General features: G+C 51.6%; 2 protein-coding genes and 1 pseudogene across 3 annotated transcripts; 1 reads left to right on the plus strand and 2 right to left on the minus strand.

The window, feature by feature from the left end:
- Window positions 1–7,475, minus strand: Gnat2 (G protein subunit alpha transducin 2). Its single transcript, XM_052178528.1, has 8 exons — window positions 7,358–7,475; window positions 5,556–5,598; window positions 5,129–5,270; window positions 4,330–4,487; window positions 2,761–2,889; window positions 2,413–2,542; window positions 667–820; window positions 1–191 (listed from the first exon to the last, which is right to left on the minus strand). Exons 1-8 carry the CDS (start codon window positions 7,473–7,475, stop codon window positions 1–3), a joined length of 1,065 nt encoding a protein of 354 aa, XP_052034488.1.
- Window positions 7,476–13,901: 6,426 nt separating this feature from the next.
- LOC127683575 (uncharacterized) lies at window positions 13,902–15,315 on the minus strand (annotated as a pseudogene).
- A 25-nt stretch (window positions 15,316–15,340) lies between these two features.
- Ampd2 (adenosine monophosphate deaminase 2) lies at window positions 15,341–26,490 on the plus strand. 2 transcript variants are annotated; one of them, XM_052179461.1, is made up of 18 exons: window positions 15,348–15,502; window positions 19,589–19,719; window positions 19,951–20,081; window positions 20,401–20,469; window positions 20,561–20,672; window positions 20,933–21,119; window positions 21,367–21,508; window positions 21,616–21,705; window positions 21,913–22,042; window positions 22,819–23,013; window positions 23,099–23,230; window positions 23,393–23,556; window positions 23,831–23,957; window positions 24,046–24,209; window positions 24,504–24,624; window positions 24,886–25,059; window positions 25,246–25,356; window positions 25,483–26,490. In XM_052179461.1, the coding sequence occupies exons 1-18, from the start codon at window positions 15,415–15,417 to the stop codon at window positions 25,687–25,689; spliced, it is 2,475 nt and encodes an 824-aa protein (XP_052035421.1). In that variant the 5' UTR covers window positions 15,348–15,414; the 3' UTR covers window positions 25,690–26,490. The 2 variants fall into 2 exon arrangements, with proteins under 2 accessions (XP_052035422.1, XP_052035421.1); XM_052179462.1 differs by lacking the exon at window positions 19,589–19,719 and having other exon boundaries at window positions 15,341–15,502.
- Window positions 26,491–26,716: the final 226 nt, after the last annotated feature.

Genomic DNA, 26,716 nt, shown 5'->3' on the forward strand with positions numbered 1-26,716 from the left:
TTAAAAGAGCCCACAGTCCTTGAGGTTTTCTTTGATGATAATGTCTGTAACTGCATCGAACACAAACTTGACGTTCTGTGTGTCCGTAGCACAGGTCATGTGACTGTAGATTTCTTTGACATCTTTTCTCATGTTGAGGTCAAGGAACTGACTCTTGATATAATTCCCAGCATCCTCATAGGAATTGTTTCCTAGTTAAAAAAAAAAAAAAGGTAATGTAGAATAAATTAACATATAAATGTTCAGTTTTTAGGTGACTGATTTGATCCTTTGAGTAGTGTGTTAGGCCAGTGTTTCTCAACCTGTGGGTCCTGATCCCTTCACAGGGAATGCAGTGTACCAAATATTTACTTTCTGATCCAGTAGAAAATTATAATTATGAAGTAGCAGTGAAATAATATTTTGGTTGGGGGGGTCACCACAACATGAGGAACTGTATTAAAGGATTGCAGCATTAGAAAGGTTGAGAACTACTGGGTTAGACTTTCTGGTAGGTGCCCTTGGAACAGTCAGTGGCTCTGGCGTATCTGTCTGCTCTTTTCCAGACACACCAGGACTTGAACCTTGTAACCATCCATGTCTTCAGGCAAGCTCCTTTGTGTGTCTTGGCCTGTGGACTTGGCCTGTGGACTTGCCCATCACTATGTTACTCTTGCTGGTGCTTACCGTCATACTCCGGAAAACAGATACTGAGGTGGACTTTCTTAATTTTTTCCTCAAAGAGGTCCTTCTTATTGAGAAAGAGAACGATGGACGTAGCCGCGAAGAACTTGTGGTTACAGATGCTGTTGAATAGATGCAAAGACTCATGCATGCGATTCTGGAAAGGAGGCATTGTGGGAAATATCAGATCAACTTGTGGGGTGAACACCTATTTATTCCTGTTCCGACCAAACAGAGCATTGCTCAGACGTCAAGGGAACAGACCGTGTTTTTAGTGTGGTGAGGTAGAACCAAACATTCGGTTTTCACTGGAATTTCCTGTCTGTCATTTCGATAGCTCTGATTTGGGTGAGATTATGAACATCTCGGAGTCTCAGTTTCCTTCAAGAGGTAGGAAAGCTACGTGAGGACCTGTAGCTGGCCACAGGGATACCTAAATGTGGAGTTGGTTAGCTGTCTAGTGCCACTGCTAGGCTGTAGCCAGGTCCACATTAGCTCTTTGTTACCTGCATCTCCAAGATGATTTTGCTGGGCTCCTGTCAGGAGATCCCAAGTTTCAGCAGAGGGAAGACTGTGACATGGATTCTTTGGCCCCTGTGCCACAGGTAAGGGCTGGAGGATTTCCCAGCGCCATACCACCAACTCTTCTTATTCTCCTCTCCTAACTGCTGTGACAGAGGAAGAGAGACCTGCTACATGTCTGCAGCATCCAGAGTCAGCCAGTGCGGGATAGGCCTGTGGGTGCTGAGGGTGTCACCAGCTGACTTGAACTCATTCCTGTCAACTAAGCAGGGAAAACTGAGTAGATGAGAGTGAGGGGAGGTGTTCCTCACGGGTGATGCTCCTGCTGTTGATACTTCAATACCTTGTGAACTCAGTAAAATGGAAGAGATCTTGTAGCGTGAATAATCTATTGAGGCCAGTTTGGCTAACAGGTACAGAGTACTCTACTGTGAACCCTACTGGTTACAGAGAAGGAATGACAACCAAAGCTGGAATGTCAGTAGGACAGACCAGAACTGGACTGACAGGAGGATAGACCAAAGCTAGAATGACAGTAGGATAGACCAGAACTGGAGTGCAGAAGGATAGACCAGAGTTGGAGTGCAGAAGGATAGACCAGAGCTGGAGTGCAGAAGGATAGACCAGAGCTGGAATGCAGAAGGATAGACCAGAGCTGGAGTGCAGGAGGATAGACCAGAGTTGGAGTGACAGGAGGATAGACCAAAGCTGGAATGATAAGAGGATAGACCAAAGCTGGAGTGACAGGAGGATAGACCAAAGCTAGAGTGCAGGAAGAGAGAAGCTGTGTTTTCTGTTGGGCAGCTGGCCATCATGGAATACACATTTATGTGCAATTAGTGTTTTCACATCTTTGACTTTTTATCTCGAACTGAAGAAAAGGGAACTGGCATGAAGGTGGACAGTGTAAGTCCTCCCTGCACTGTCTGTCCATCGTCTCCGTCCACTTAGCATCATTTCCTCTGGCTTTGTGACAGCCTATAATACTTAGATTTCTAATCTCAGACCAAACTCATGCTCAGTAAACTTGAAACTTGGCAATACTAACCTAGAACCTACAGCAGAAAGGGGGTTTTCTGTGGTCACTAATAAGAGCGAGAGACAGATCGCTCGCTCTGCTAGGAGATGACTAGGCTGCCCGCGTTCGCTAGCTGGGGCAGTGGAATGACACAGTTTAGAGGAGGCTCTTGAGGAAAACCAATCCCACTGAAACTAAAGGCCACTCACCACTTCGTCATCCTCCACCAGCACCATGTCGTAGGCACTGAGAGCCGCACAGAAAATGATGCAGGTGACTCCCTCGAAGCAGTGGATCCATTTTTTCCTCTCTGATCTCTGCCCTCCCACGTCAAACATCCTAAGGGAAGAAACAGCCGCTCTCACGGGTGTGGCCAGCACATGACTCAGTTGCCTTAGGTATTTACCCTGAGGGGTGGCCACTTGGGGCCAGTTAGTAGCAAGTCAAAAATCAGAGTGGCAGGAGGAGGGCAAGGACAGTAGTTAAGATGGGGCATCAGCAACGGCCAAGAAAACATGCTGTGAGACCTGAGATGCCCCAGGGAGCCCAGTGCTGACCTGAAATTCAAATCTTTAACAGAAAACTTGGTCTCGATGATGCCCGTTGTCTTGACTCTGGATCGAAGCACGTCTTGTTCATTAGGGAGGTAGTCAGGGTCTGTAATCCGGTCCAGCTGGTTCAGGTAGCTGTCAAAGAGAAGGTGGCATCGGTGATGCTACCGTCCAAAGACTGAAGGAGGCAAGCGGTCTCCCCGTAAGTCTACTGTGCTAACACGGTGCAGGACTAGAGTCCACAGCACTGAATTTAGGATTCTGCCAAGGCTTGTGTGCTTAGGAAAGGTGAGGGTTGAGGGCCACACCCTGATGAGGCAAGTGCTCCGTCCCCCTGACTCTGCCTTTCTAGACAGGAAAGAGAACTACGGAAACTTTGAAGACAGGAGACATCAAGACAATAATATGTGGACCTTATCCCGAGTCAGGCTGGGGGATGAGAGCACATTTTGAGAGTTGGAGATACTGAGGCATTAAGTATTTAGGTGTGATGATGTGACTTCTTCTTTATGCTTTAAGTACATAATGAAATTCTTAGGATGAAGTGATAGCTGCAGACTATCCAGTGGGAGGGGTGTAAAGTGAACTCAAGATGGCCGTGAATCAGCCGCAAACCAGACGGTTTGCTGTATCTCACCTTTGTATGTTTGGAAGTTTCTGTAAGAACTCAAGAAAGTTTAGGAAGGGCAGAAAGAGGGCAGATGTGAAATAAAATGGCTATATGGAGAGGGAAGGAAAATTAACTCAATGTCTCATGTACTCTGTGCATTTAAACATTAACGTTCTCACCAAATGTTAGAAGATTTGAGATTCATGTGCCCCCTTTATAAATACAGGAAAACTTCACAGGAATTACTTGGGAGACTGAGACAGGAGGACTGAGTTTCACTCTAGCTTTGGCTACAAAGTAAGATGGTCACAATCCAAAACAAGGGAACCTGTGGCATACTGTAAAACCTCAGCTGTAGTCATTCGAACCTGGACTCCAGTACTCCTCTGCTACTCATGCCCCTTGGCCGAGTTAACTGACATCCCTGGACTGCAGGTTTTCTACTAGAAAATGGAGCTGATATACCTTGAAGGCTAGTGTACAAACAGATAAAAGCCCTGAGACATGGTGTATGTCACGTACCTAGCAGGGTCAGAAACTTAGTAAGGGAGGATTCCAGGAACTAAATAACATTATTTCAAGACAAGGTGACCCGGCAGCTGGGTCCCACCGCTCATGCCCACTTCTGATACTGTACTGTTGGTGGTTGATAACTCTTGTCCCTTATCTTTTTTTGGAACCAGCTTTGCAAAGTTGATAGTCTCTTGGTGTCTAACCATCTTTCTTTGGTTTGCCTCTTAAGATAGGGCCATGGGCTGCTAAACAGAGCCCCTGGTTTGAATATTGTGTCTTCAGCTTCTTAGGCCAAAGGGAATCATTGTAAAGGAATTTAAAATAGTAGGGACTGGCAAATGTCTCCATAGGCTTAAGTTCAGTTTGTGGGGCTGCAGCTCCCACTGCCTGGAACTTAAGGCTGGGTAAGGTTTCTTCTGAGCATTACCCCACCGTCTCCCCCAGAGTCTTACTAAGACGCCGAGTCATTGAGCTGGAACTCTGCAGCTCTGTCAAAGCAGGCTTGAACTCCACTGTCCTTCCACAGCTTTCTGATGACCTCCACCAGCTCAGGAGGCATGGTCCCCTCTTCGGTGGAGTCAGCCAGGTTGTTGAGCTGTCTCCCGGCATCCTGTGTAATCCAGAAATCTGGCTGAGAATGAGCTAGGAAGAAGTAAGTGGCTTTCCAGGGGACTTGCCAGAACTTACTAAGTGCAAAGCATTTTGCATTGCTCCAAATGCCTAAGATAGACCTGTCTCAATGAGGGTGCAGTTTAAGGAAGCATGCTAATTTACTCCAAGCTCTCCAGATGTAGCCGGCTCTGGGATGCCTAGAGGATAGTCCTAGGTGCTTCCTGCAGGTCTTCAGAATGACTTCAGATAACCCTGAAAGTAGATTTCTAGAAGATATAGATCCTTTGCTGCAGGGACTGGAAATTTAAAGCTATTGGCCCTGAAATACACAACCCAGGAAAAGGCTGGCGTATTAACTTATAAAAGTCCTGTAGCTCCGGCAAAATGGGCAAAACCCCAAGGAGAATATTTTAGCGATAAATTAAGATAAAAAGGCAAAAAGATGCTGGAGTTGGTTCTGTAAACATTTGCTATAAAGGTAGGAGTTGCTTACTCTTCTAGGACTATGATGATTGGAAGTTCTGCAGATGCCATTTGAGTTACACAGAACTTCTTCTTCCCTGACTTTCCTTGTGGTTTGTCAGTCTCTGGTCTACTGTTCCTGCTTTCACCCTGAACCAGCTAACACTAACCACGTACCGCACAGCTTGGTTCTGCATAGTCAATGCCTAGGGTGGACATGGCTCTGATGATAGCCAGGATGGACTGCAGCACGTTCCCGTAGATGACAGACTTGAACTCTAGGCATTCTTCGGGTGAGTAGCCATCCTGGTGAATGATCCTTCAAGGAACAGACACTAAGCTTTTTGCTGGATGCGAGGAACCAGAGCTAAGGGGTTGGGACCCCAGCCCCCATCCCCGGGGAGGGGGATTGGGGGGATATCAGGATCATAGGAAACCACCTGTATTCCTACTGCCATCCCCAAGTGCAGGGTGAGGGAAAGGACATTGGAAAGTATGTCGTCTGGTCCAGGGTCCCTTGGAGCTAAGAACCCTTCTGTTCAGCGCCAACACTGGCCCCTGGCTCCCACCACCTCAGTCCTCCTGGGGCAATGTTTCTGCTCACTTCATCTGTTTGACGATAGTGCTCTTCCCTGACTCGCCAGCACCTATAAGGGAAATGTTCACACTCTCAGTTTCCACCAGCGGTACAGAAGATGGTGCGAAAACAGGGCTTTCTGGGAGACACCCTGAGCTCAGGCCATTCAGTCTGGCTTTAGAGCAGTTTCTCCCTTTAGTGCTATCTCCATTGTGCTATTATGTATGTATGTATGTATATATGTATTTATTTATTTATTTATTGCGGGGTTGAGGAGAGGTTGAGACAGGGTTTCTCTGTGTAGCCCTGGCTATTCTGCAACTCATTCTGCAGCCCAGGCTGGTCTCAAACTCAAAGATCTGCTTGCCTCTGCTTTCTGAGCGCTATGATTAAAGGAGTGCACCACCACTGCAGCTATGGGGATTGTTTTTTAATATGGCTGCCCATGGTAAGATATTTAATATGGCTGCCCATGGTAAGATGTTTAATATGGCTGCCCATGGTAAGATATTTAATATGGCTGTCCATGGTAAGATGTTTAGAACTGTCCCTGGGCTCTATCCACTAGAGGCCACTAGGATCCTACTCTTTGTAACAACCAAGTATCTCCAGACATATCTAGTAGCCCCTGGGACTCATCATCTCCCCACTGGGAACCACTGACAGACTCATAGAAATTCCTTTAAAATATTCACACTGCCTATTTTTGACTCTTGGGCAGGGCTGGGAAGAGCTGGGCCTCTTCGTTGAGTACTTTCCCCCTCCAATCTTGATGGTATCTGTTACTGGCTAAAACATTCTAATGTCCTCAGTCAGGCTGCCCCCTTGCCCATCAAGAACTCATGGTCTTCCAGGCCTCTCTACCGACTGACCGACCTGATCCCTCCCTCAGTCTCCTCTAAGCTGCTTATCCTGAACCTAGACAATCTGCTTAGGCTTAAAAGATCTGCCTGCAGTCTCCGCTCCCTGTGTGTAACTCTTGGATTCCTTAGAGCCTGGGTCCAGCTCACATAGGCCGCTACAGTGTGTCCTCGGGCTCTGCTGCTCCAGTTCCCCAGGTTCTCGGCCCAGGAAGCCAGCTTGCTGCTACATAGAGCCAGTGGCTCATACTTCAGAAGGAACATTACTGGTTTTGTTCCTTTTGTTTTTTTGTAAGCCAGGTGTTAGTTTCTAATTTTCCGCTTTGAAACCATGGGCCATCAGTTTCCCTGACCGACCAACTCACTGGGGTGATTTAATCATCCGCACCAGCCAGGGATCAAACTGCCGCAGCTGCCAGATGTCAGGAGCTTTAGAGCAAGTACTTAATAGAAAGCTAGGGTGGGGGGAGTTTCTGTTGTTAAAGACTCCTCCTTCCCCATGTCCCTCCCCTCCCAACCAGGTTCCCTCTGCTTCCAACATTTATCTTGAAAGCAAGCCAGGATCCAGTCTGCTTGGCAAGAGCCAGTCGGCTTATCCTTGAGACTGTTGGGATTCTGTAGCTGTGCTTCATGAATCCATTGGTGAGGGACGGTCCCATGTACTGACCTTACAGCACAGGTTTCTGACTACAGATCTGGTGTGTGCCTGCATGACCAGGGCTTCTTGGGAGTTGTTGAACCAAGAGAAGGTGTTGTTGCAGTTGGGTGGCCCAGCCTCCTCTTGGCACTAATTATAGTTCAAGGGAAAGTAAAACAGTTCTGGTCACCCTGACATTTTGGGTCTCCTTGCAGTGACGGCAGGCTCCAGAGTGACTTTGCTAGCTCGAAGCTCTGCTTGGTTTCTTAGTTTGGGGCTGAACCGAGTGCGAGGAACACAGCCGCGCCGGTTCATCTGCGCATGTCACTCACCGAGCAACAGCAGCTTGACGGTCCTGGCTTCCTTGTCGGCATCCTCCTGCAGCCTCTTCTCCAGCTCCCTGGACCTCTTGGCAAGTTCCTTGTCCTCAGCACTGATGCCACTTCCCATCTCGGCCGTCTCCTCAGAGAAGGGACCTTTTTTCTCTGGCTCTGAAACTTTTCTTATCTGTGAGATAGAGAAAAGGGAAAAGCAGGTTAGGATAGAGTAGCATTCCCTTGCTGCCTTAAAAGCTGGGTGAGAGTGGGGACTGGTGGTGCCTGTACCCTGCCTACCTTGGCTTGAGACTCCCTACCCCAGCTGGAGAACTACTTCTTAATCCAGGGATTGTCCCCTTTATGTCTAGCAGTATGACAGATCAAGCCAATTAAAAGCTTTGCCAGTCAGATAAAGGGCAAAGACTTGTTTGTTTGTTTCATTTTGTTTTTAATGAGGGACAGGATCTGGGTTCTGACACAGCAGGGAAGAATGCAGGTTTTGGAGCTCCAGGAGGAAGGGGCCACCTCCTCCCTTCCGAAAAGCTCATCTAAAAGCCTCTGGTCCTGTGGACTCACTTGCATTGGAGACCTGAGCTGAAGGTTAAGGGTACAGCCCAAGTTGAGTCTTCAGATGACAAGGTCTTGGCCTTAAGAGGCCAGAGCAATAGTCCTGGCAAAAGACATGAGCTGCTCCAGGAACTACTACTGTTCCTTTGGCTGACTCACCTCTCAGGATGTCTCTCCTGTCCTTAGCACTGTGTGTGTGTGTGTGTGTGTGTGTGTGTGTTTGAGACAGGGTCTTAACTGTGTATCCCTGGCTTGCTCAGACTAGGCTGACCTCGAACTTAGATCCGTTGTTTTCCTCATTCATTTTCCACTGTACATTTCTTCCTCTCAGGCATCACATCGGATTTACCTCTGGATTTGTGGTTTACTAGTAGGTCCTCATCACATCTCTGGTAATTGAAGAAGCGAAGGCCAGAGTGTGCGTGGAGACTGTGTGTGCTGCTTCTCGCTCGGTACCAGCTTTACTCGGACAACGTGGACTTCACTGGCATTTTGTGTATGTGGACATCAGGGCACAGAAAACTTCTTCCTTGGGCAGCTGGACACTAGACTCTGCCTACTTAGAGGCTGGGTTCGCTCTGCCCCTCACCCTCATCTCAGTGGCTTTATTGTGGGAGTAAGGAGGAGTTGCCTCACAGATGCTGAACACACCTCATTGGTCAGTTCTTTGAGTCTGTAGTTTCATTTAAATGAGTCTCTCCAGGGCAGCCCCCTCACCTAGAGTACTTTAGCTTAGGGGTTCTCAACCTTCCTGGTGCTGGACTCTAATACATTTCCTCATGTTCTGATGACTCCTATTTTGCTACTGTTCTGAATCTTATTGTAAATATGTGATAGGCAGGATATCTGATATGTGACCTCTGTGACAGGGTCTCCATCCACAGGTTGAAAACCACTGCTTTACAATGTTGCTAACCCATATGTAATGCAAGGACCAGCTGCTTCACATGCCCTGGAGTTTTGTTAGAAACACACTCGCAGACCTCAGCTCAAAAAGTCCAATAAATAATCTACATTTTAACAATCCCTCAGTTAACCCACAGGGCATTCAAGGTGGGAAGAACTGCCTTAAGGAACTGTTTCTCCCCAAACTTGCCGACTTCCTATATCTGTTTCCTAAACTATGGCTGGAAGATCACATACTTTTCAACAATGTTAATACTTTAAAATACTTGTAAAGGGCATGTTTTAGAATCTGTACATTTCATTCACTGTGTTAATTCTGGAGTCTGAAATAAGGCTAATATAAACGATTACTATCATCTGGCAAGTTTGAAAGTCTGCCCTACAAAAATACAATTTGCTGTGTATACATTGGCAATTACTAGAAAGGTTTTTGTTTTTTAGCTATGTCCAAGTAGCCTAGCATAGGTTTGGGCTTGTATAATGAAGGATGAGCTCGAAAGTCTGATCCTCCTGCTTCCACTTTTCCAGTACTGCGATTACAGTTATATGCCCTGTAGCCATATATGCCCGTGTGTGTACGAGACAGCTTCTCCTGGTCCTCACTCTGTAGACCAGGCTGGCCTGGAACTCAGAGATCTTCCTGCCTCTGCCTCCCAAGTGCTGTAACTAACCACCTTTTTGTTTATTTGTTTGTTTGTTTTTAAAGGTTGATTTAATTGATCTGGACTGCAGTCCAGGTATCAGATTTAAATTTCTTCCCAGGCGATTCCCAGGTACAGCCAAAGTGGAAAAGAACCCTAAAGGTAAACATACTGGCGCCTTTTAGAGCCAAAATTGTGTCACAGTTGGGTGGGAAATGGAGGAGAAGCTAGGTGCCCACGAACCAGACTATGGAGCCTGGCTTAGCGTCTTCCTTTGTCCTGCTTTCGGTGAGTATCTGGGAGACCAGGCTTTTGAGACCATGAGAAATAGCTGCGGCCACAGCAATCCTGTTTTCCCCATCCCAGATTGGCAAGTGCTTAGTGACTTAAGGGAGAACAAGAGTCTTTTTGAAACTGTGACTGTTTGGAGTCTTGGCTAGGAGGTTCCAGTAATTATACCTCACCACCAGCTCCACCCTGCCCTGCCAACAGCACTGGCAGCTTACTCCAAGGCCAGAGCGGGGCTGAACGGTGCCCTGTTGAAAAGGGACCTGGCAGCAAAGGGCTGCTGGGCCTGCGTCCTTGCTGCAGGTAGCTCTGCAGCTCATTTCAGGCCACATAGCTTAGTAAATAGAAGTGATCTTCCTGTCCCCAACTCCATCCCACAGGCGAGAAAGAGAACAGCTGAGCAAATGAGGAAACTGGACAGCTCGTGGGCCTGCGCTATCAGAGAAGCTGCTAGCTTGATTCACATTGGGGGCAGGGGCGGGGGCGGGGCGGGGGGTGTCTGGGGGCGGGGCGGGGGCGTCTGGGGGCGGGGCATGTTTTCCCGAAAGTCTCTGGTGCTGTTTTGAGCTTGGTCTGTAGCTGCTGCTGTAAGCACTCCATCCTCACGCTCAAGTTGAGGGGTCTCGGCCCTTCCCTAGCTGCCGAGGGTACAGCACGCCTTCCCTCTGGTTGTCACATTTGATTATTACATTTAGGGACAGTGTTCTGGTGAAGAGGTCAGGGCATGGCAAGTACAGAGCCTGTTCTAGAGTTGAGAGAAGCACAGAGTAGTGAACCCCTCTGCATGAGGGGGTGCGGCCAGCTCCTCGGGTGTTCGATTCACAGAGTGAAAGCAGTTATTGCTTCCTGAGGAATTTGGGCATGTTTCCTAAACGAAGGAGATTTCAGGATCTGCCTTACATTCAGTGAAGTGCCCCAGATGGAGTGTGGGACATTGACACAGGAAGAGCTGCCTTTGGGAACTTGTAGTCCACAGGAGGAGGCTGGGGAAAACGGAGTAACAATGAAAGGGTTGGTGCTAATATGGGGGATTCAGAACTGTCAGAAGCCTTGCTTCTATCTCCTGGTAGGAGAGGCAATTATATACACATCTATTATGATTTTAAAAAGTGTGTGTGTGTGTGTGTGTGTGTGTGTGTGTGTGAGCCAGCAGCTCATACTCTAAACAGAGCTTGCAGGAGGTTGATGCAGCAGAATCCTGAGTTCACAACTGTTTGAAATAACGGGGTGGTTGTGAGGGGTACAGACTTTCCACAGGGAGCCAGAAATGGAGGATGTGAGTCTGGGGAAAGGAGGGGATGAACAAGAAAAGGGTTGAAGTAAATGTGGGCTTAGAGAGACTGGAAATTTGATGTGACAAGACATGACAGGGTGGGAGTGTGGGAAAGGAGGGAAACTGAGGCCAGCTAGTGAAGGGCCTTGGATGACAGCTTAAAGGATTTGGTTGAAAATCACTGGGTGCCTGACTGGCAAACATGCACAGACAGTGGTCAGTGGCTGGGTGAGGGACTAAGAGGAGTTAGCTGCTGGGTCAAGCTTGATTCTAGAACAGTCTGGGAATAGGAAGGGGCTTGGGATATTGCGCTGGGCAAGTGGAAGCTTTTGATGCTTTCTCCCAAGTCTTGTATCTGCTCATAGACCTAGCCAGGCTGACATCACCAGGGAAATGAAGATCAGGAAATCAGGGAAGCTGTTCTTAAGAAAAAACAGGTGTGTGCTGACTTTGGGAGGGGTTCAGGAAGGTCCTGCTGAGAAACGATGGTGGAAGAAGCTGTGTTTGGAGGGAAGACTCCAGCATTAAGGCTTCAGTACCAGGAAGTCGAACGCCACAGGACGGCTCAGGCCTGAAGTCCCCAAGCTTGGCTCTGCACAGACCATGAAACCCCAGGGGGCTTGGCTGTGTGGAGTGGGTGGGGGATTGATGCTTAGCTGGAAGCAGGGCAGGCCATGTGACAAACCACTGGCAGCCATGTGACCTGGAAATATCGGGGTGGGGAAGGTTATAGACTGAAGGTGTTGCTGGTGGGACTTCAAAGTGAAGGCTCTCATGAACTGGTTTGCCTGGCCTGGGTGGAGAACAGAATTGCTACCCATTGGCTGGGTAGATCTGAATTAGGGGATCCACATAGGCCTGGCAAACCAGTATAAGGCTGTGGCCCTTTAAAATTATGTCGAAATCTGCATCTTACCAGAATGTAAATGAGCATCTATATGGTCACATGTTACTTGATTGTTAAATTTGGGATTTATTTTGCTCATTCTTGGAAGCCAACAATCTTACAAGGTTTAAGGGCTGTATTCAGAACAGCCCAGTTTCTGAGTCTGAGGGAGACTGCAGGTGATTAGTGAGCTCTGCTGGATGCTTGTTGGTTTCTACGATGACTCTGCGTGTATATCATACACATCACATGATCAGGACCATCCTGTTTGTGTAGTTCTTCGAATCCATTCTTTCATCTAACTTTATGTTGTAGAGGTTTTCATACAATTAAAGAAATTCTCCAAGAACAGTGTTAATGGTTGTAATTCATTGCGTTCATTCATTAGCATTCCCCTGTTGTTGGGCCTTTATGTTTCCAAATTTTCTGTGGTAAACATTGCAATGTTGAACAATGTTGTAGGCATTTTTCTGACAACCCTTTTATTAAGAACAGATTTGTGATTCCCACACCCTGAGGAGATCCCTATAGGCCACCATGAGGTTTTCTGGGTCCCCCTACCTTCCTGAGACAATTCAGAAAGATAGAACCTTTTCTTTTTTCTTTCTCTTTCTTTCAGCGTGTATTTCCCTCTCTTCAATTCTTCCAGGAAGCTGAGAATTACAACTTTTACACTTTAAACTTTTATTTAAACTCTAGTAAATAGTTTTTCATTTAAACTCTAGTAAAATTACTTTGGAGTTAAAAACAAAAAACAAACAAACAAATAAAAAAACCCCAACTCGTTAGAAGTGGATTATTGGTCAAACAGTGAAACTTATTGAGATTCTTGATTATATTTTGCTAAACAGTTCTTAAATTATATTAGTATTTACGATCACAGAATGTAAGTCCCAGTTCAGTCCACCCTCACCTGTATTGGATGCTTTTAGTGGTTCCTGTTTTGATATTTAAATACAACGCTTTAAGAATAAGGCATCTCCTTGTTCTATTTTAGTCTGGTTCTCTGTGAGTTGGATCCCTTCCACCCCACTGTTCCCAAATTTATGGAGGCCACTTGTAAGGTTTTTTAATTTGCATTTTCATCTTTTTTTTTTTCCAATTCTGGGGTCTGCCTTCACATGTAAGGCAGAGGGATACTGCCACTGAGCCCACAGCCCCAGCCTAAGGCAATAGTTTTAGAAGTTTGTTTTAGTAGAGTAGTCAGGAGACTTCCTGGAGGCCACATCAGATGCAGATAGAGAATGGGGATCAGGACTCGAGCTCCTGGCAGGGAGAGGGGGGCAACCTGCAAGCAGCTGCATAGACAGCTTTAGAGCAGCTGGGTGAGGAGGCAGAGACTCCCCCGAGGGAGAGGATAGGAAATGACCGCTGCTGCTCCTAAAGGCAATCACTTTCAGTGAGGAGACTTTCCTTTACAGGGTTCCTTAGGAACGACTGCCCCTTGGAGACGGGGGATGCTTGTTTGAGAGGCTGTCCGAGGCCCTATTCAAACAGCCCAATTTCATTTAACCCACAAGGAGAATCAATGAGTTGGCAATAGTGATCCCAGGCCAAAGCAATCTTACATGAACACTGATTGGGTATTAACTTACAGGCCAGGCACCATTCTAAGCACTTATAATTATCTCATTTATCTTCATCAGAGCAGGTTTAAGAGCCAAAGTTAACCTGTAAAACCCAGAGGGAAGTTCACCATCAGTCAGGAAGTAGGTGGAGATGTCTGAATTTGAACCTAGGCATTCGGGCTAGTCTAACCTCAACACAGAAACTAATGTGGGATGGTGAACCAGCTTTGAAGGGCACACCCTGCCTACCAATGTCTCAAAGAAGGAAATTGACTCAGGTGGGAATGCGGAGAATTCAGGGGCAGGGCTTCTGCTTAAAACGGATTCTGGGACCCTAATAATAGCCACCTGATTTTCTGCCAGGCATTGTGCAAAGGGTGATTTACCTTCAGTCCTTAGTAACTCCTTTGGGTGAGGTGTTTTCATTACCTCATCCCATCTTACTGATGAGGATGCTGACACACAGAAATCACCCAAGACCAAAGGGCCAAGCCAAGGCCAACCCTGGTCGGGAGGCTGCCCACGTGGCGTAAGGGAACCAGGAAAATGGTGGGGGCGTGGCCAGGAGGCCGAAGGCGTGCCCGAACGGGGCGTGGCAGCGGACTTGGCGGGGCCTGGGGTAGGCGAGATTGGCGCGCAGCCCGGAAGGTTTCGGCGGGGTCGCACCTGTTGCGTGACTCCCCCGTAGCCCGGCCCCGAGAGCCCCTAATGGATACCCAGAAAGTGGTGAAAGAACCCTAGGCGAATTCCGGGTCCGGTTTTCTGGGGAGCACGTGGCCTGCTTCCTCTTGAGTGCGGGCTTGGGGTCGCGACTCCGGGGTCTCCTGAGGTCAGTCTGGCCGCTGAAGTCGGCGGGAGTCCGCCCCCGGCCAGCTGGCCATTTTGAAAAACTGCCTTCCTTCCCGCTTCTCGGTGCGGGTGCAGGGGCCAGTGGCGCGACTTCGCCCCGGTGGGGGCCCTCTCCCCTCCTCAGCCGCGCTTCCTCGCGGTGCAGACTTTCGTAAGCTGCCTTCCTGGTGCCACTCGGGACTCGGGCAGTATGGCCTCAGGTAAGTGTGTGGCGCGTGTGGGGGCGACAAAGGGACTCCAGGGCAGAGGTGCCCTGGTCGCGTGATAAGAGGGTGGGGGTCTTGGCAATGCCTGCAAGACCTAGGGGATGCGAACCCCTAGAAGGGTCCAGGGAAGCAGACCGTGAGTGCGCAGGCAGAGCGACAGGTCACACTAGGCTGGGGTCCTTCCCACCGACCTCAGACGAGACCCTGCCTCCTGCTCTTCCTGTCTTCCTAGAGGCAGCGGCTGCCGGTCAGTGGAATTTTCCCAAGACAGGGCCCTCCCTCCCGGGCTCGAATTCTCAGTTCTTTCTCCTCCTCCCTGAGCTGGGCTGTCCCTAGAGCTGGGGTCAGATGGAGAAAAGAGGGGGGCTCTGCCCCAGTGGCTCTGGGTTTCCATGAGTACGCTTGCTCCGTCCCTGGAGGAAATGGGTTTTGAGCTTGGAGAGGCTCAGGTGCTGTCCTTGCCTATTATTTTTCTCTCTGGCTGGCTGGACCAGCCTAGCCTGGACTTTGGCTTCTTTGCCTTTGGCTTCTTTGCCTTGAAGCTTTGGCAAGCGATGAGGGTTCCCGAGGTGGGGTGAGCTTGCTAAAGAGCTGAGAGCTGGTGCAGCTCTATCTGTTTTCTCTGCACCCTACCCCAGTCCTAGCCACCGTCAGACTCGGCACTCTAGAGACTGGAGTGGGAAGGGAGGGATAAGGGGCAGGATGGAGGCCCCACTCCCCGAGGTTGCCTAGACAACACAGAAATCGTGGCCAGGGCCTCTTCCGCCTGCGGGGCGCTGCTTCCTGCATCAGTCACTCCCGCTGGGGGCGGGGCGGAGGAAGGGGTTGGATGTGGGAGAGCTTGGCCCCAGCCGGTGAGGTTCCTCCGCTGTCGCCTTGGCCCCAGCCATGGCATCCTATCCTGGCCCAGGCAAGCCCAAGGCCAAATATCCCTTTAAGAAGCGGGCCAGCCTGCAAGCTTCCGCTGCCGCTCCAGGTGAGAGTTCTTGGCTTCTGGCATGGGCTCCCCCTCCTCCCGTCCAGGCCACTGAGTGCCTCTGAGAAGGGCTCCTTTCTGCAGCACCTTCTCTGCAATGATGCCTCTCGACCTCGGTTCCAGGGCTGACTGGCGGCTGGCTTGGTGGCGCGGGGAGGAAGGTGGGAGGGGGTGCCTGAGGTTTCCATGTCAGGGATGCTGCCCTCCGTAACAAGGAGTGGGTGTGAATGTGGGTGCAGAAGAGGTGTATATGCACACGTGTCTCCTTGTGCAGATGCTAAGACTGCGCGTGAAGTGTATGTGAATGGAGTGGGGAGGGTGTGCGACTGACTGCGGACTGGTTACTCTGATTGGTGCCTGTGCCTATACCAGGCAGACGCAGGCTGTACTTGTCTTTCCTTAATTCTTTCCAGGACCCTAGATCTAGAACTCCCTCCCTGGTGAGTGGGGGTGGTGGGGTTTGACATGGGGTCATGCATTGTTAGCACACACACCAGAGCTAGGGCTCTGTTGCCAGTATCTTTCCTGTTTGCTTGTTCCTGATCTGTGTTGTGAGTCTCTTCAGGAGAGTGGGGAGTCCTTGAGATGGCTGGTGGGCTGTGTATGCTTCATCTTTTGGTTTGGCTTTCTAATGGGCCTAAGAGGGCATCTCTGCACTATTTACAGCTAGTCGTGTGGTCCATCCTGGTGAGGACTTAGCTACTAGAGTTTGTGCTTCCGGAGATGTGAGTGTCTATAGCTCTCAAGTCTAATGGCTAAAGAAAGACCTTTTGGTAATTGATTGGGTGTTATTAACCCCTTATAGCTGCCTCTATTTACATCCTGAGTGGCTTCCTCTGGCCTATTCTTATACTGCTGAATATGCCTGTCTAGGCTTTCTGAGATAGTCTCTGTGCTCAGATATGTCTTCTAGGTGTATGCCCTGGGGCTGGCTCTGTTACTAGGGCCAGCTGGTTACTCTGTTGCTGAGCCAGAGACCCTTAGGTGCTTATACTAGGAGAGCATCTTGTATTTGGGGTCAAGGCCTAGTAAGGCAGTCTTAATAATGAGTGAAGAGGCTCTGAATCAAGATGATTGACTAAGCACCAGACTCTGGAGCTGGAGTGGTCCTCCTTTGGCTTTTGCCTGTAGGTGTGTATACGTGGTACCGTAGATGCCAAGTTTTGGCGCAGGGCCTGGGAGATATGGACCCTGGCCTGGGAGAGTGGAAGTTATTGCCTTCGCCACACCTCTGGTGAGTCCCTAGCAGTCTTTTACAGTCATGTGGCCAACTAGGAGGATGACTGGATGCTGGAACCCTTCCTACTCACCTAGCTCTTCCGCCTAGGTCCAGGGCTATCTGATAGGAAACGGTTTACAATGAGGGCTTTGTCTTCATTTCTGCAGCTCTGTGGTCTGCCTTCAGGGACTTTAAGAGTGATTGGTGGCATGGTGTAGTGATAAACACCTGTACTTAGCTATTTGGGACGCTGAGGCAGGAGGATCATGAGTTCCAGGCATGCTTAGACACTTAGTAAGATCCTGCCTGGAAGTAAAATTAGGAAAGGATGAGGCTATAGCCCAGTGGAGGAGGACTTCCCAAGCTTACACAAGACCTCAGGCGTGGTCCCAGTAAAGCCAAGACAGAAGCAAAGCCCTCAACGGTCTGGACCTGTGCTTAAGAAAGCTCTGGGCTCCTTTTTGTTTGTTCAGTTTTTGAGACAGGGTTTCTCCATGTAGCCGTAGGTGTCCTGGAACTCACTCTGTAGACCAGGCTGGCCTGGAACTCCCAGAGATCCACCTGCCCCTGCCTCTGCCTCCTGAGTGCTGGGATTAAAGGTTTGTGCCACCACCGCCCAGCCTAGGATCTGAACCCTGGGTTGGGTGAGTAGGTGTTGATCTTTGCTTCTTCCTCCTATTCTGCTCTCTTGCACGGGAGAAGTAGCATCACCTCATCATCCCTACAGAGTTCCTTTCTCCTCGGTGCCCTTTTACTCTTATCAGCCCCGACCCTGCACTGGATTCAGAGACCCTCTCACCTTCACTGAAGGCTCTCTATGTGGGAAGTGTTTAGAGGGTCCCAGGAATTCCTGATTGCAGTTCCTTGGGCTTAGGGCTCTAACCTAAGCCTTATAAACCGCTTTCAGGACATTCCCCTGTGAGTCCTGGGGCTGCGGCCAGGTAGGACAAGGCCACTTCTCACCCACTGATAGCCTGTGTCCAGAGGTTAAGACAAGCAAGTAAACAAAAGCAGAGTCCTGTGTGTCTTCCAAATGCGGTTCCCATGTTCCGAGGTGCTCTTTCTGAACAGAACTCCGTAACTAGCTCCTATCCACGAGACCAGTGGTCCAACTACCAGCTAGCTCCTGTGTAGCAAAGACCTCCTTTCTCTTGGAAAGTCTATAGTCAGGGCTGGGAAGACAGTGTGGGGCAGAGGAAGCTGGCCTGAGGCTGCAGGGCTCTGGAGGATTTCTGGTCTCCCTCTGTGTCTCTCCTCCTACCCTTTGGCCAGCCAGGCTGTGTCCACTTTCTGTCCCCTAGGGCTGTGGTTTTAAGGAGACTTGGCCCCTCCCCTGCCAGGCTGCCTTGGCCACATTAGCTTGTCTTGTTTTTCCCTGTTGAGACCCCAGATCTGGGTGGCCTCACTGGCATGGAAGAGGTTACGGCCCGGTTAGAGTTCTCATCTCTCAACGCCTTCCTGTTCCTTCTCTGGATTTCTGAACTCCCCTGAACTCTCCCAGCCCCCTACTTGTGGCCATCTCAGGGTCTCCCCCGCTCACAGCTGCACTTGGTACAGCCCATGCCAGCCCCTGAGCTGTCCTGGGGGACTGGCTGCAGCTTTACCAGGCAAACAGGCAGGCAAGGGGCGCAGGGCTGCTGACCAGAACACTCTAACTCTGCAGGGAGCATTCCAGTAGGGACCGAGGCAAGTAGGGAACGGGCTCCCATCTGGGATGAGCACCCCACTCTTTGTCCAGCGTTGGCACCGTACCTGGAGTACTAGGAAGTGGGTCCAGAGACCTTAAGGCATAATGACTACACAGAGCCTCTGCGTCCTTTGCTAAGCTAGAGTGGAGGCGGGGGAGAGGGTTCTGGAGAGATGGGTCTTCCACAGCTGGCTAGAAGGAGCGAATGCTCGGTGGAGAGCTTCCAGCAAGAGGAGGCTGAGACTGTTGAAGGATCCTGGGAGGTTCCTTCCTGGTGGGCTAGGAGCTTAGGCAGCCCAGGACACTAGCAGCTTCTGACCTTCAGTGTCAGCCTGTGGTAGGGCCCATGAAGAGGTCTGCCCTTGTTGGAATAGGGGGAAAAAAAAAGCCCAGGCTTCCAGTTCTCCCTTTCCCAGGGCCCTCCATGAGGCCTCCAGCCTAGATCCTAAGGCCTCCAAGTGGCACAGCCTGGCGGCTCCCTTTGGAGGGTCAGCCAGTTGTGGGACAGGTAGCCTGGGATCAGTCCTTACCTTAGCAGCTCCGGGGTCCTGGAGAGAGGACAGGCCTCCCGTGGGAGATAGGCTTCCTTGCCAACCAGGTCCTCTTACTGGGAGTTGCTTCTCAGGTCAGAGCTGGCTGGCTGCTGTGCTTTGCCTGTGCCTTGCAGGTCTAGGAATTAGGCAGTGGTTCTGTTCATCTCAGTGAAGGATCTGTTAGGCCAGGGTAAAGCTGACCCTGGGTTAGTGCCCTAGAAGTTGATGATCCTTAGTGTGGCCCCTAGTCCTGAATGAGTGCCTAGGGTGTGTGTGTGTGTGTGTGTGTGTGTGTGTACATCCCTTTTTGGAAAATAGTCATAGGCATAAATTCCCCTGCTCTAAGGGAGTGGGTGACGCCCACCTCAAGTTCTTATTGCAGAGTTGTCTGGATCCATTTGCTCCCCAGGCAGGCCCAGGACCTCATCCCTGAGTCCGGGATGGCGAAGGGCCTCTGTGTAGATGCGGATGAATACTCATAGGAACCCCACATGGCTGGCTCTTCTACCTCAGTGGAAATACTGTCCAGTGTCTAGGCCCTGGCTTTTAATAGAGTCTGGCCCCAGGGTGGGAAGGGGCTCTTGGCTTACAGAGACATCCAGGCCCTGTCCCTTCTCCCCTTGACCTTGGCACTACTGTCTCTGCAGAAGCTCGGAGCAGTCTGGGGGCCTCTCCTCTGCAGTCTGCCCGCTCCCTGCCGGGCACCGCCCCCTGCCTCAAGCACTTCCCGCTCGACCTTCGCACATCTATGGATGGCAAATGCAAGGAGATCGCTGAGGTAGCACCTTATACCTCCACCTCGAACTCTTCCTCTGTTGCTGTACCCTCTGCCTCAGCCACCTCCCATCTCAGGACATCTTCTCTTCAGCGCTTGACTGTCCCTGATGCTAAGCCTTTCCTGGGAACCCTGACTCCTGCCTTCACCCTTTGCCCAGGCTCTGCAGGGGAGGACAGGGGCAGAGGGTCTGAAGGCCATCTGACCTTTCCTCCTTTCCCTCACTGGTACCAGGAGTTGTTCAGCCGCTCACTGGCTGAGAGTGAGCTCCGTAGCGCCCCTTATGAGTTCCCAGAAGAAAGCCCCATCGAGCAGCTAGAGGAGCGGAGGCAGCGGCTGGAGCGCCAGATCAGCCAGGATGTCAAGTGAGCTGCTGCTGCCCCTTCCCTGTCCCGTTGTCTGTCTGAGGTCTGTCTGTCTGTGGTCTGTCGGGAGGCAGCATAGAGCACATTCTTTGGAGCCAGGCTTCTGCTGGTCCACCTTCCTGTAGGCTCCGAGTCGACTGGGTGACTTACTTCTGGAGTTACTTTCTTGTCTCTGAAGTGGGTGAGAAGAGCGCAGAGCGTACAGGCCTGCCCGAGGACCACAGATGTGACAATCTGTGACAGGAGCTGGCACAGCGCCGGGACCTGAGTGCCACAGGCACTGCTCTTGCTCACCAGACTTTACTCTTCCCACCTTTAGGCTGGAGCCAGATATTCTGCTTCGGGCCAAGCAAGATTTCCTGAAGACGGACAGCGACTCGGACTTACAGTAAGAAGGGCCGAGGGGCATGCACAGATGATATGGGGCTGGTCTGCACCATGACTGTGTCCGACCCATTTTTTATCTCTCTTTCCTATAGGCTGTACAAGGAGCAAGGAGAGGGACAGGGTGACAGGGGCCTTTGGGAACGTGATGTGGTCCTGGAGCGGGAATTTCAGAGGGTCATCATCTCTGGGGAGGAGAAGTGCGGGGTGAGTGAAGTGAGGCCTTAGACTCCCACCCATGCTTCTAGAGGCTTCTGGCCTGGGGAGGTGGGAGCTGGAGAGAGCATTTCTTTTTCTGGTGCCAGGAGTGGCAGGGGATGTGGGCTCACTGATTCACTGGGACCAGAGAAGGCTGGGTGTTCCCGGGCTTGAGCCCTTGGAGCTGGGGGTAGGCAGTGTGAGGTCTGGCCATGGCGACAGGCGGGAGGTGAGTGTGAACATGAGTGAGCGCTTGTCCCTGTCTTCAGGTGCCGTTCACAGACCTCTTAGATGCAGCCAAAAGTGTGGTGCGGGCACTCTTCATCCGGGAGAAGTACATGGCCCTGTCACTGCAGAGCTTCTGTCCCACCACCCGCCGTTACCTGCAGCAGCTGGCTGAGAAGCCCCTGGAGACTCGAACCTATGAACAGAGTCCTGATACCCCAGTATCTGCTGGTGGGAGCTCCCTTCCTTCTCCGGCCCCGACTGTCCTGGGTGTCTAGGCACTTCTGTCCTGCCCGTGTCTCCCCCACCTCTTTCTAGGCTCTTTCTAGCTTCTTGACATCCAGGAGGGCGGAGGTGGGGACCACAGCTGCTCTTTGGGGGCTTCTGGCACACCTTGCCCTTTATGGAGCGCATAGCCTGGGGCAGCTGCCAGCCCTGGAGCTCCCTAGCCCTGACTTCCCTCCCCCTCCCTTTGCAGATGCCCCAGTGCATCCCCCTGCCCTGGAACAGCACCCGTATGAGCACTGTGAGCCGAGCACCATGCCTGGGGACCTGGGCTTGGGTCTGCGCATGGTGCGTGGCGTGGTGCATGTCTACACCCGCAGGGACCCTGATGAGCAGTAAGTGGGGCCATGTGTGTTGGGGTCCACCCTGTGGAATAATGCATTGGCTTGGGAGCGGCCGGAGGACTTGACTGTTCTCCTCACGCGAGCTTCCTGTCCGCCAGCTGTCCAGAGGTGGAGCTTCCATACCCTGACCTACAGGAGTTCGTCGCTGACGTCAATGTGCTGATGGCCCTGATTATCAATGGTCCCATGTACGTCTCCACTTGTCCATTCAGCTCACCTCACAGCCCAGATTCTCCAGTCCAGCCCTGCCCCACCCTGCCCCGCCCCGGGCACCTGTCATCTTGTCTCCTGCCACTCCCTGGTCAGCTCCTCCTAGTTGGAGGCTGCCCTGATTCTGTGTGCTGCTCTTCAGCTAACCCAGGAGCATTCACCCGAGCGTCTTTCTTCTTGTCCAGAAAGTCCTTCTGCTACCGCCGGCTGCAGTACCTGAGCTCCAAATTCCAGATGCACGTTTTGCTCAACGAGATGAAGGAGCTCGCTGCTCAGAAGAAAGTGCCACACCGGGACTTCTACAATATCCGTAAGGTGGGTCCTCCCTCAGCTCCTGGCCTCCGTGTTGTGTCCTGGCCCACTCTTTCCTCCAAAGACTGTGCTGTCCCTCCCCACTGTCCCTAGTGTCCAGTATGACAGCCCTTTTATACCTACTACTTGGCCCATGGACCCTTCTTTTAAAAGTAAAAAATGTATTCCATTTTAATGTAATTTTTTTTAATTAATGCCATTTAATGTAATAAAAATTTAAAGTTTTAAAATGTAAAAAGTTTTATTACATTTTAATTAATTTGTGTATGTGGGTATGGACAAGTGGAAGCAAAGGCGAGCTTACCAGGAACCCCTTTTCTTCTTCCACCATGTGGGTCCTGGCCTTGACTTTCTCAGGTTTGCCTGCTGAGCCGTCTCTCCCAAACTTTGCATTTGTATATGTGTGTGTATGATATGTGTGCATATGTGTATACATGCATGTTTGCAACTATGTGGTCGTGTGTGTGTGTGTGTGTGTGTGTGTGCACATGTGTAGTAGGAGGCCAAGTTGGGTATCTTCTACCTTGCGTATTGAGGTAGGGTTTCTTACTGGAACGCAGACTTTGCTGTTGGTTAGTCTGGCTAGCCAGCCTATCTTTCGTATCCCCTGCCGCTGCCTTCCTCATATTAAGATTATAGGCAGGCTTTTATGTGTGTTCAGTGGATCCCAACTGCAGTCCTCATGCTTGGATAGCAAACAAACACAGGTGGCTGAGCCATCTCCCCAGTCCCAAGGCCTACCCCATGTTGGTGGACACAGCAGTCCTTTCCCACCGCAGGTGGACACGCATATCCACGCCTCGTCTTGCATGAACCAGAAGCATCTGCTGCGCTTCATCAAGCGGGCGATGAAGCGGCATCTGGAGGAGATCGTGCATGTGGAGCAGGGCCGTGAGCAGACGCTGCGAGAAGTCTTCGAGAGCATGAACCTCACTGCCTATGACTTAAGTGTGGACACGCTGGATGTGCACGCGGTCTGTCCCGTGGGGTGGGCTGGGGTGTTGGGACAGCACTAGGCCCAGGGATCAGGGGCGACTCAGGCTTTCCCATCTCCTCCAGGACAGGAATACCTTTCATCGATTTGACAAATTCAATGCCAAATACAACCCTATTGGGGAGTCTGTCCTCCGAGAGATCTTTATTAAAACGGACAACAAGATTTCTGGGAAGTACTTTGCTCACATCATCAAGGTATGGAGCGGATGCTTCCCTGCTGAGCTAGAGCCCATGTGTAGGAGGGCTCACGGGACAGGAGGAGGGAGGGAGGAAGGGAGGCCAGAGGCCTGATGAGACATGTGCGGGTAGGCGGGGCGGGAGGGGAGGAGCCTAGAGGTCATTGCTTCTGGTGTCTAGGAGGTGATGTCAGACCTGGAGGAGAGCAAATACCAGAATGCAGAGCTCCGGCTGTCCATCTACGGGCGTTCGAGGGACGAGTGGGACAAGCTGGCACGCTGGGCAGTGAACCACAAAGTGCACTCTCCCAATGTCCGCTGGCTGGTGCAGGTGCCCCGCCTCTTGTGAGTGTCCCTTGGAGTGGGAGGAAGCTCCGTAGCTGTGCATGGGCCAGGGCCTGCCTCCTGCTCTCCTGGGATGACTGAGCCTTCAATTGCCAAGCTGGGCCAGGAGAGGCCCCCCAGCTCACCCCGCAGTCTGTCCAGACTGGTTTGTCTGGATGTCCCACTCTCCCACTGTGGTTCAAATGCACTCTGGTCCTTCTCATGACAGCTCTGACTCTTGACTGGCCTGCTGCTGACCCTGACCTGCATATGTTTGTGTCCTGTGTCCCTGCAGTGATGTGTACCGCACCAAGGGCCAGCTGGCCAACTTCCAAGAGATGCTGGAGAACATCTTTCTGCCCCTGTTTGAGGCCACTGTGCACCCTGCCAGCCACCCGGAGCTGCACCTCTTTCTGGAGCATGTGAGCGGTGGCCTGGGCTGGGAGGGGACAGGACAGCTGGGCGTGGGCCCAGCCGTGGCTCTAGGCCTGACCACCAGCTCTTTGCCAGGTGGACGGTTTTGACAGCGTGGATGATGAGTCCAAGCCAGAGAACCACGTCTTCAACCTGGAGAGCCCCCTCCCAGAAGCCTGGGTGGAGGAGGACAACCCTCCCTATGCCTACTACCTGTATTACACCTTCGCGAACATGGCCATGTTGAACCATCTGCGCAGGTGCTTACTCCAGGGGTACCGGACCCCTGCTTGTCACGCTCTAAGCACTCTGAGCTGAGATCACTAGTGCCCTGACACACCCATTGCCCCTGCACCCAGACCGACGGGCTCTCGCTCTCTCTGCCCTGAGACTTAGTTTTTCCACCCTTCCCTGTCAAGGATTTGCCTGTCTTCTCTCCTAGCTCCCCGCTGCCCCTCACTGGAGGGCATACGTATGAGTGATGTGGGATCTGGGGTCAGGTGAGCTTAGGCGTGCCCAGGCTCTGGAGCTGACTCTGTCTTCATACTCCTCAGGCAGAGAGGTTTCCACACATTCGTGCTGAGGCCGCACTGCGGGGAGGCTGGGCCCATCCACCACCTGGTGTCAGCCTTCATGCTGGCCGAGAACATCTCCCACGGGCTGCTTCTGCGCAAGGTCAGGGTCTACACCCCCAGCCTCCACATGCAGCTGTTTGCCTTCCTGATCCTCCTCCTCCCCCAGCCATGAGATCAGACTCCTCCTTCCCAATATAATTAGCTCAGCCCACCCACCCTCTAGTTGGGGAGCCCAGCCAGGATGCATCATTCTTCTGTGAGACCTAGCCTGGAGCACCCCCTTCCCTAACCCCAAAACCAGAATGCATGGCCTCCCAGTACTCGGGCCCCTGACAAGTCTCCCTCGCCCCCTCCTGCCCAGGCCCCCGTCCTGCAGTACCTGTATTACCTGGCTCAGATCGGCATCGCCATGTCCCCACTCAGCAACAACAGCCTGTTCCTCAGCTACCACCGCAACCCTCTCCCTGAGTACTTGTCCCGTGGCCTCATGGTCTCGCTGTCCACAGACGATCCCTTGCAGTTCCACTTCACCAAGGTCAGACCCAGGCCAGCGGGCAGCCAAGGGTGTGTGTGTGTGTGTGTGGGGATACTGGGTGTCTCTGGGTTGGCACTACCCCCTTGGTAGTGGAACTTAGCAACTGTTAGCTAAGTCCTTAAAGGAGGGAGGGAGGGATAGACCGCAGGGGCCTGATGCCTCCATCATGAGACCTGGCGTGTGCAGGAACCCCTGATGGAGGAGTACAGCATCGCCACCCAGGTGTGGAAGCTGAGCTCCTGCGACATGTGTGAGCTGGCCCGGAACAGCGTGCTCATGAGCGGTTTCTCACACAAGGTACGATAGGTACTCAGCCTGCCTGGGGCTGGGCGCCGCCTTTCTCCCTCCCTTTGCATTTGGGGTCCTCGTCCCTGTGATAGTCGGATCAACTTGCATCTCTGCCTGTTACCTGTGCCCCTGCAGGTGAAAAGCCACTGGCTGGGACCCAACTACACCAAGGAGGGCCCTGAGGGCAATGACATCCGCCGTACCAACGTGCCAGACATCCGAGTGGGCTACCGCTATGAAACCCTATGCCAGGAGCTGGCGCTCATCACGCAGGCCATCCAAAGTGAGATGCTGGAGACCATCCCGGAGGAAGTGGGCATTATCATGAGCCCAGGGCCTTAGTGAACCTGCCCCATCTCAGCGACTTGTGTCTGTGATTAGACTCCTCCCACCTGATGTGGTCTCTGCATGTCTCCATGCTATGTTTCTGTCCTGCATGTCTTTGACCGTGTCTTGCCTCTGGGCCACCTCAATGAAAGCAAGTCCAGGAACCTGCTCCATTAGTGTCTCAGCCCAGGTGGCACCTGATGATGTAAGAGTTGGCCCCGCTAGTGACCCGTCCCAGAAGTGTCAGAGGTCTGGCTGTCCTCCAGTGTCTTCAGTGTCCACAAGGGCTTGGGATGGTTGTGTAGGGCTGGCCCCTTGAGCCCCGGGCCCAGGCTTTGGTTAGAGTTCAGGTTGAGTTTCCCTTTTGTTTCTGTGGCCGTGGGGCAGGAGGGGCTCCTTGTCTCTGCCCCTCAAGTTTCAGCTGGTCTGTGCTGGGCAGAGCAGGCCTGGGCTCGCTTTGCTCATGGCCCTGGAGGCCTGGCCTGAGGGGCTGGGCTGCTGCCCCTGCCGAGTTCCCCGTTTCTCCCCAGTCCACACGTCCACACGGTCCTTTGTTGTCAGCTCCCTGCACCCCTGTGGGAGGGTGCGGCTGCCCTGACCTGTCTATAGTTGGAGGCTACTGCAGTTGGAGGTGCTGAGACTGTCATTAGCCCTGGAGGTGACACCTTCTCTGGGGGTTTCCAGGTCTTTGGTCAGATCCAGTTCCCAGCTAGCCTCTTGTGTTATGTTCTAGACCGAGGCCTTTGCTATGAAGAACAATGTTTCATATGACCCATTTTTCCTAGTGCATGAGAAATAAAAAGATTATTTAATTAATGAGGCATGTGAAGGTCTCTGTTGGCAGAGGGGGAGGAAGGGCGGCGGAGTGCTTAGGCACTCTAGTACGGGGTGGTCTGCTGTATAACAGGCTGGCAGCCCTGCCGGTGCTTCTGAGTCCTTGGATTCTGATGTACACTGCCAACCTGTGAGGTGCAGCACATTCTGAGGTGCATGGCATGGATGAAATGGGTTATGTGCACACTGACTGGGGTGTCTGTGGGAG

The sequence above is a fragment of the Apodemus sylvaticus genome, chromosome 4 (assembly GCF_947179515.1).
Source record: "Apodemus sylvaticus chromosome 4, mApoSyl1.1, whole genome shotgun sequence".
In the NCBI taxonomy this organism is placed as follows: domain Eukaryota; kingdom Metazoa; phylum Chordata; class Mammalia; order Rodentia; family Muridae; genus Apodemus; species Apodemus sylvaticus.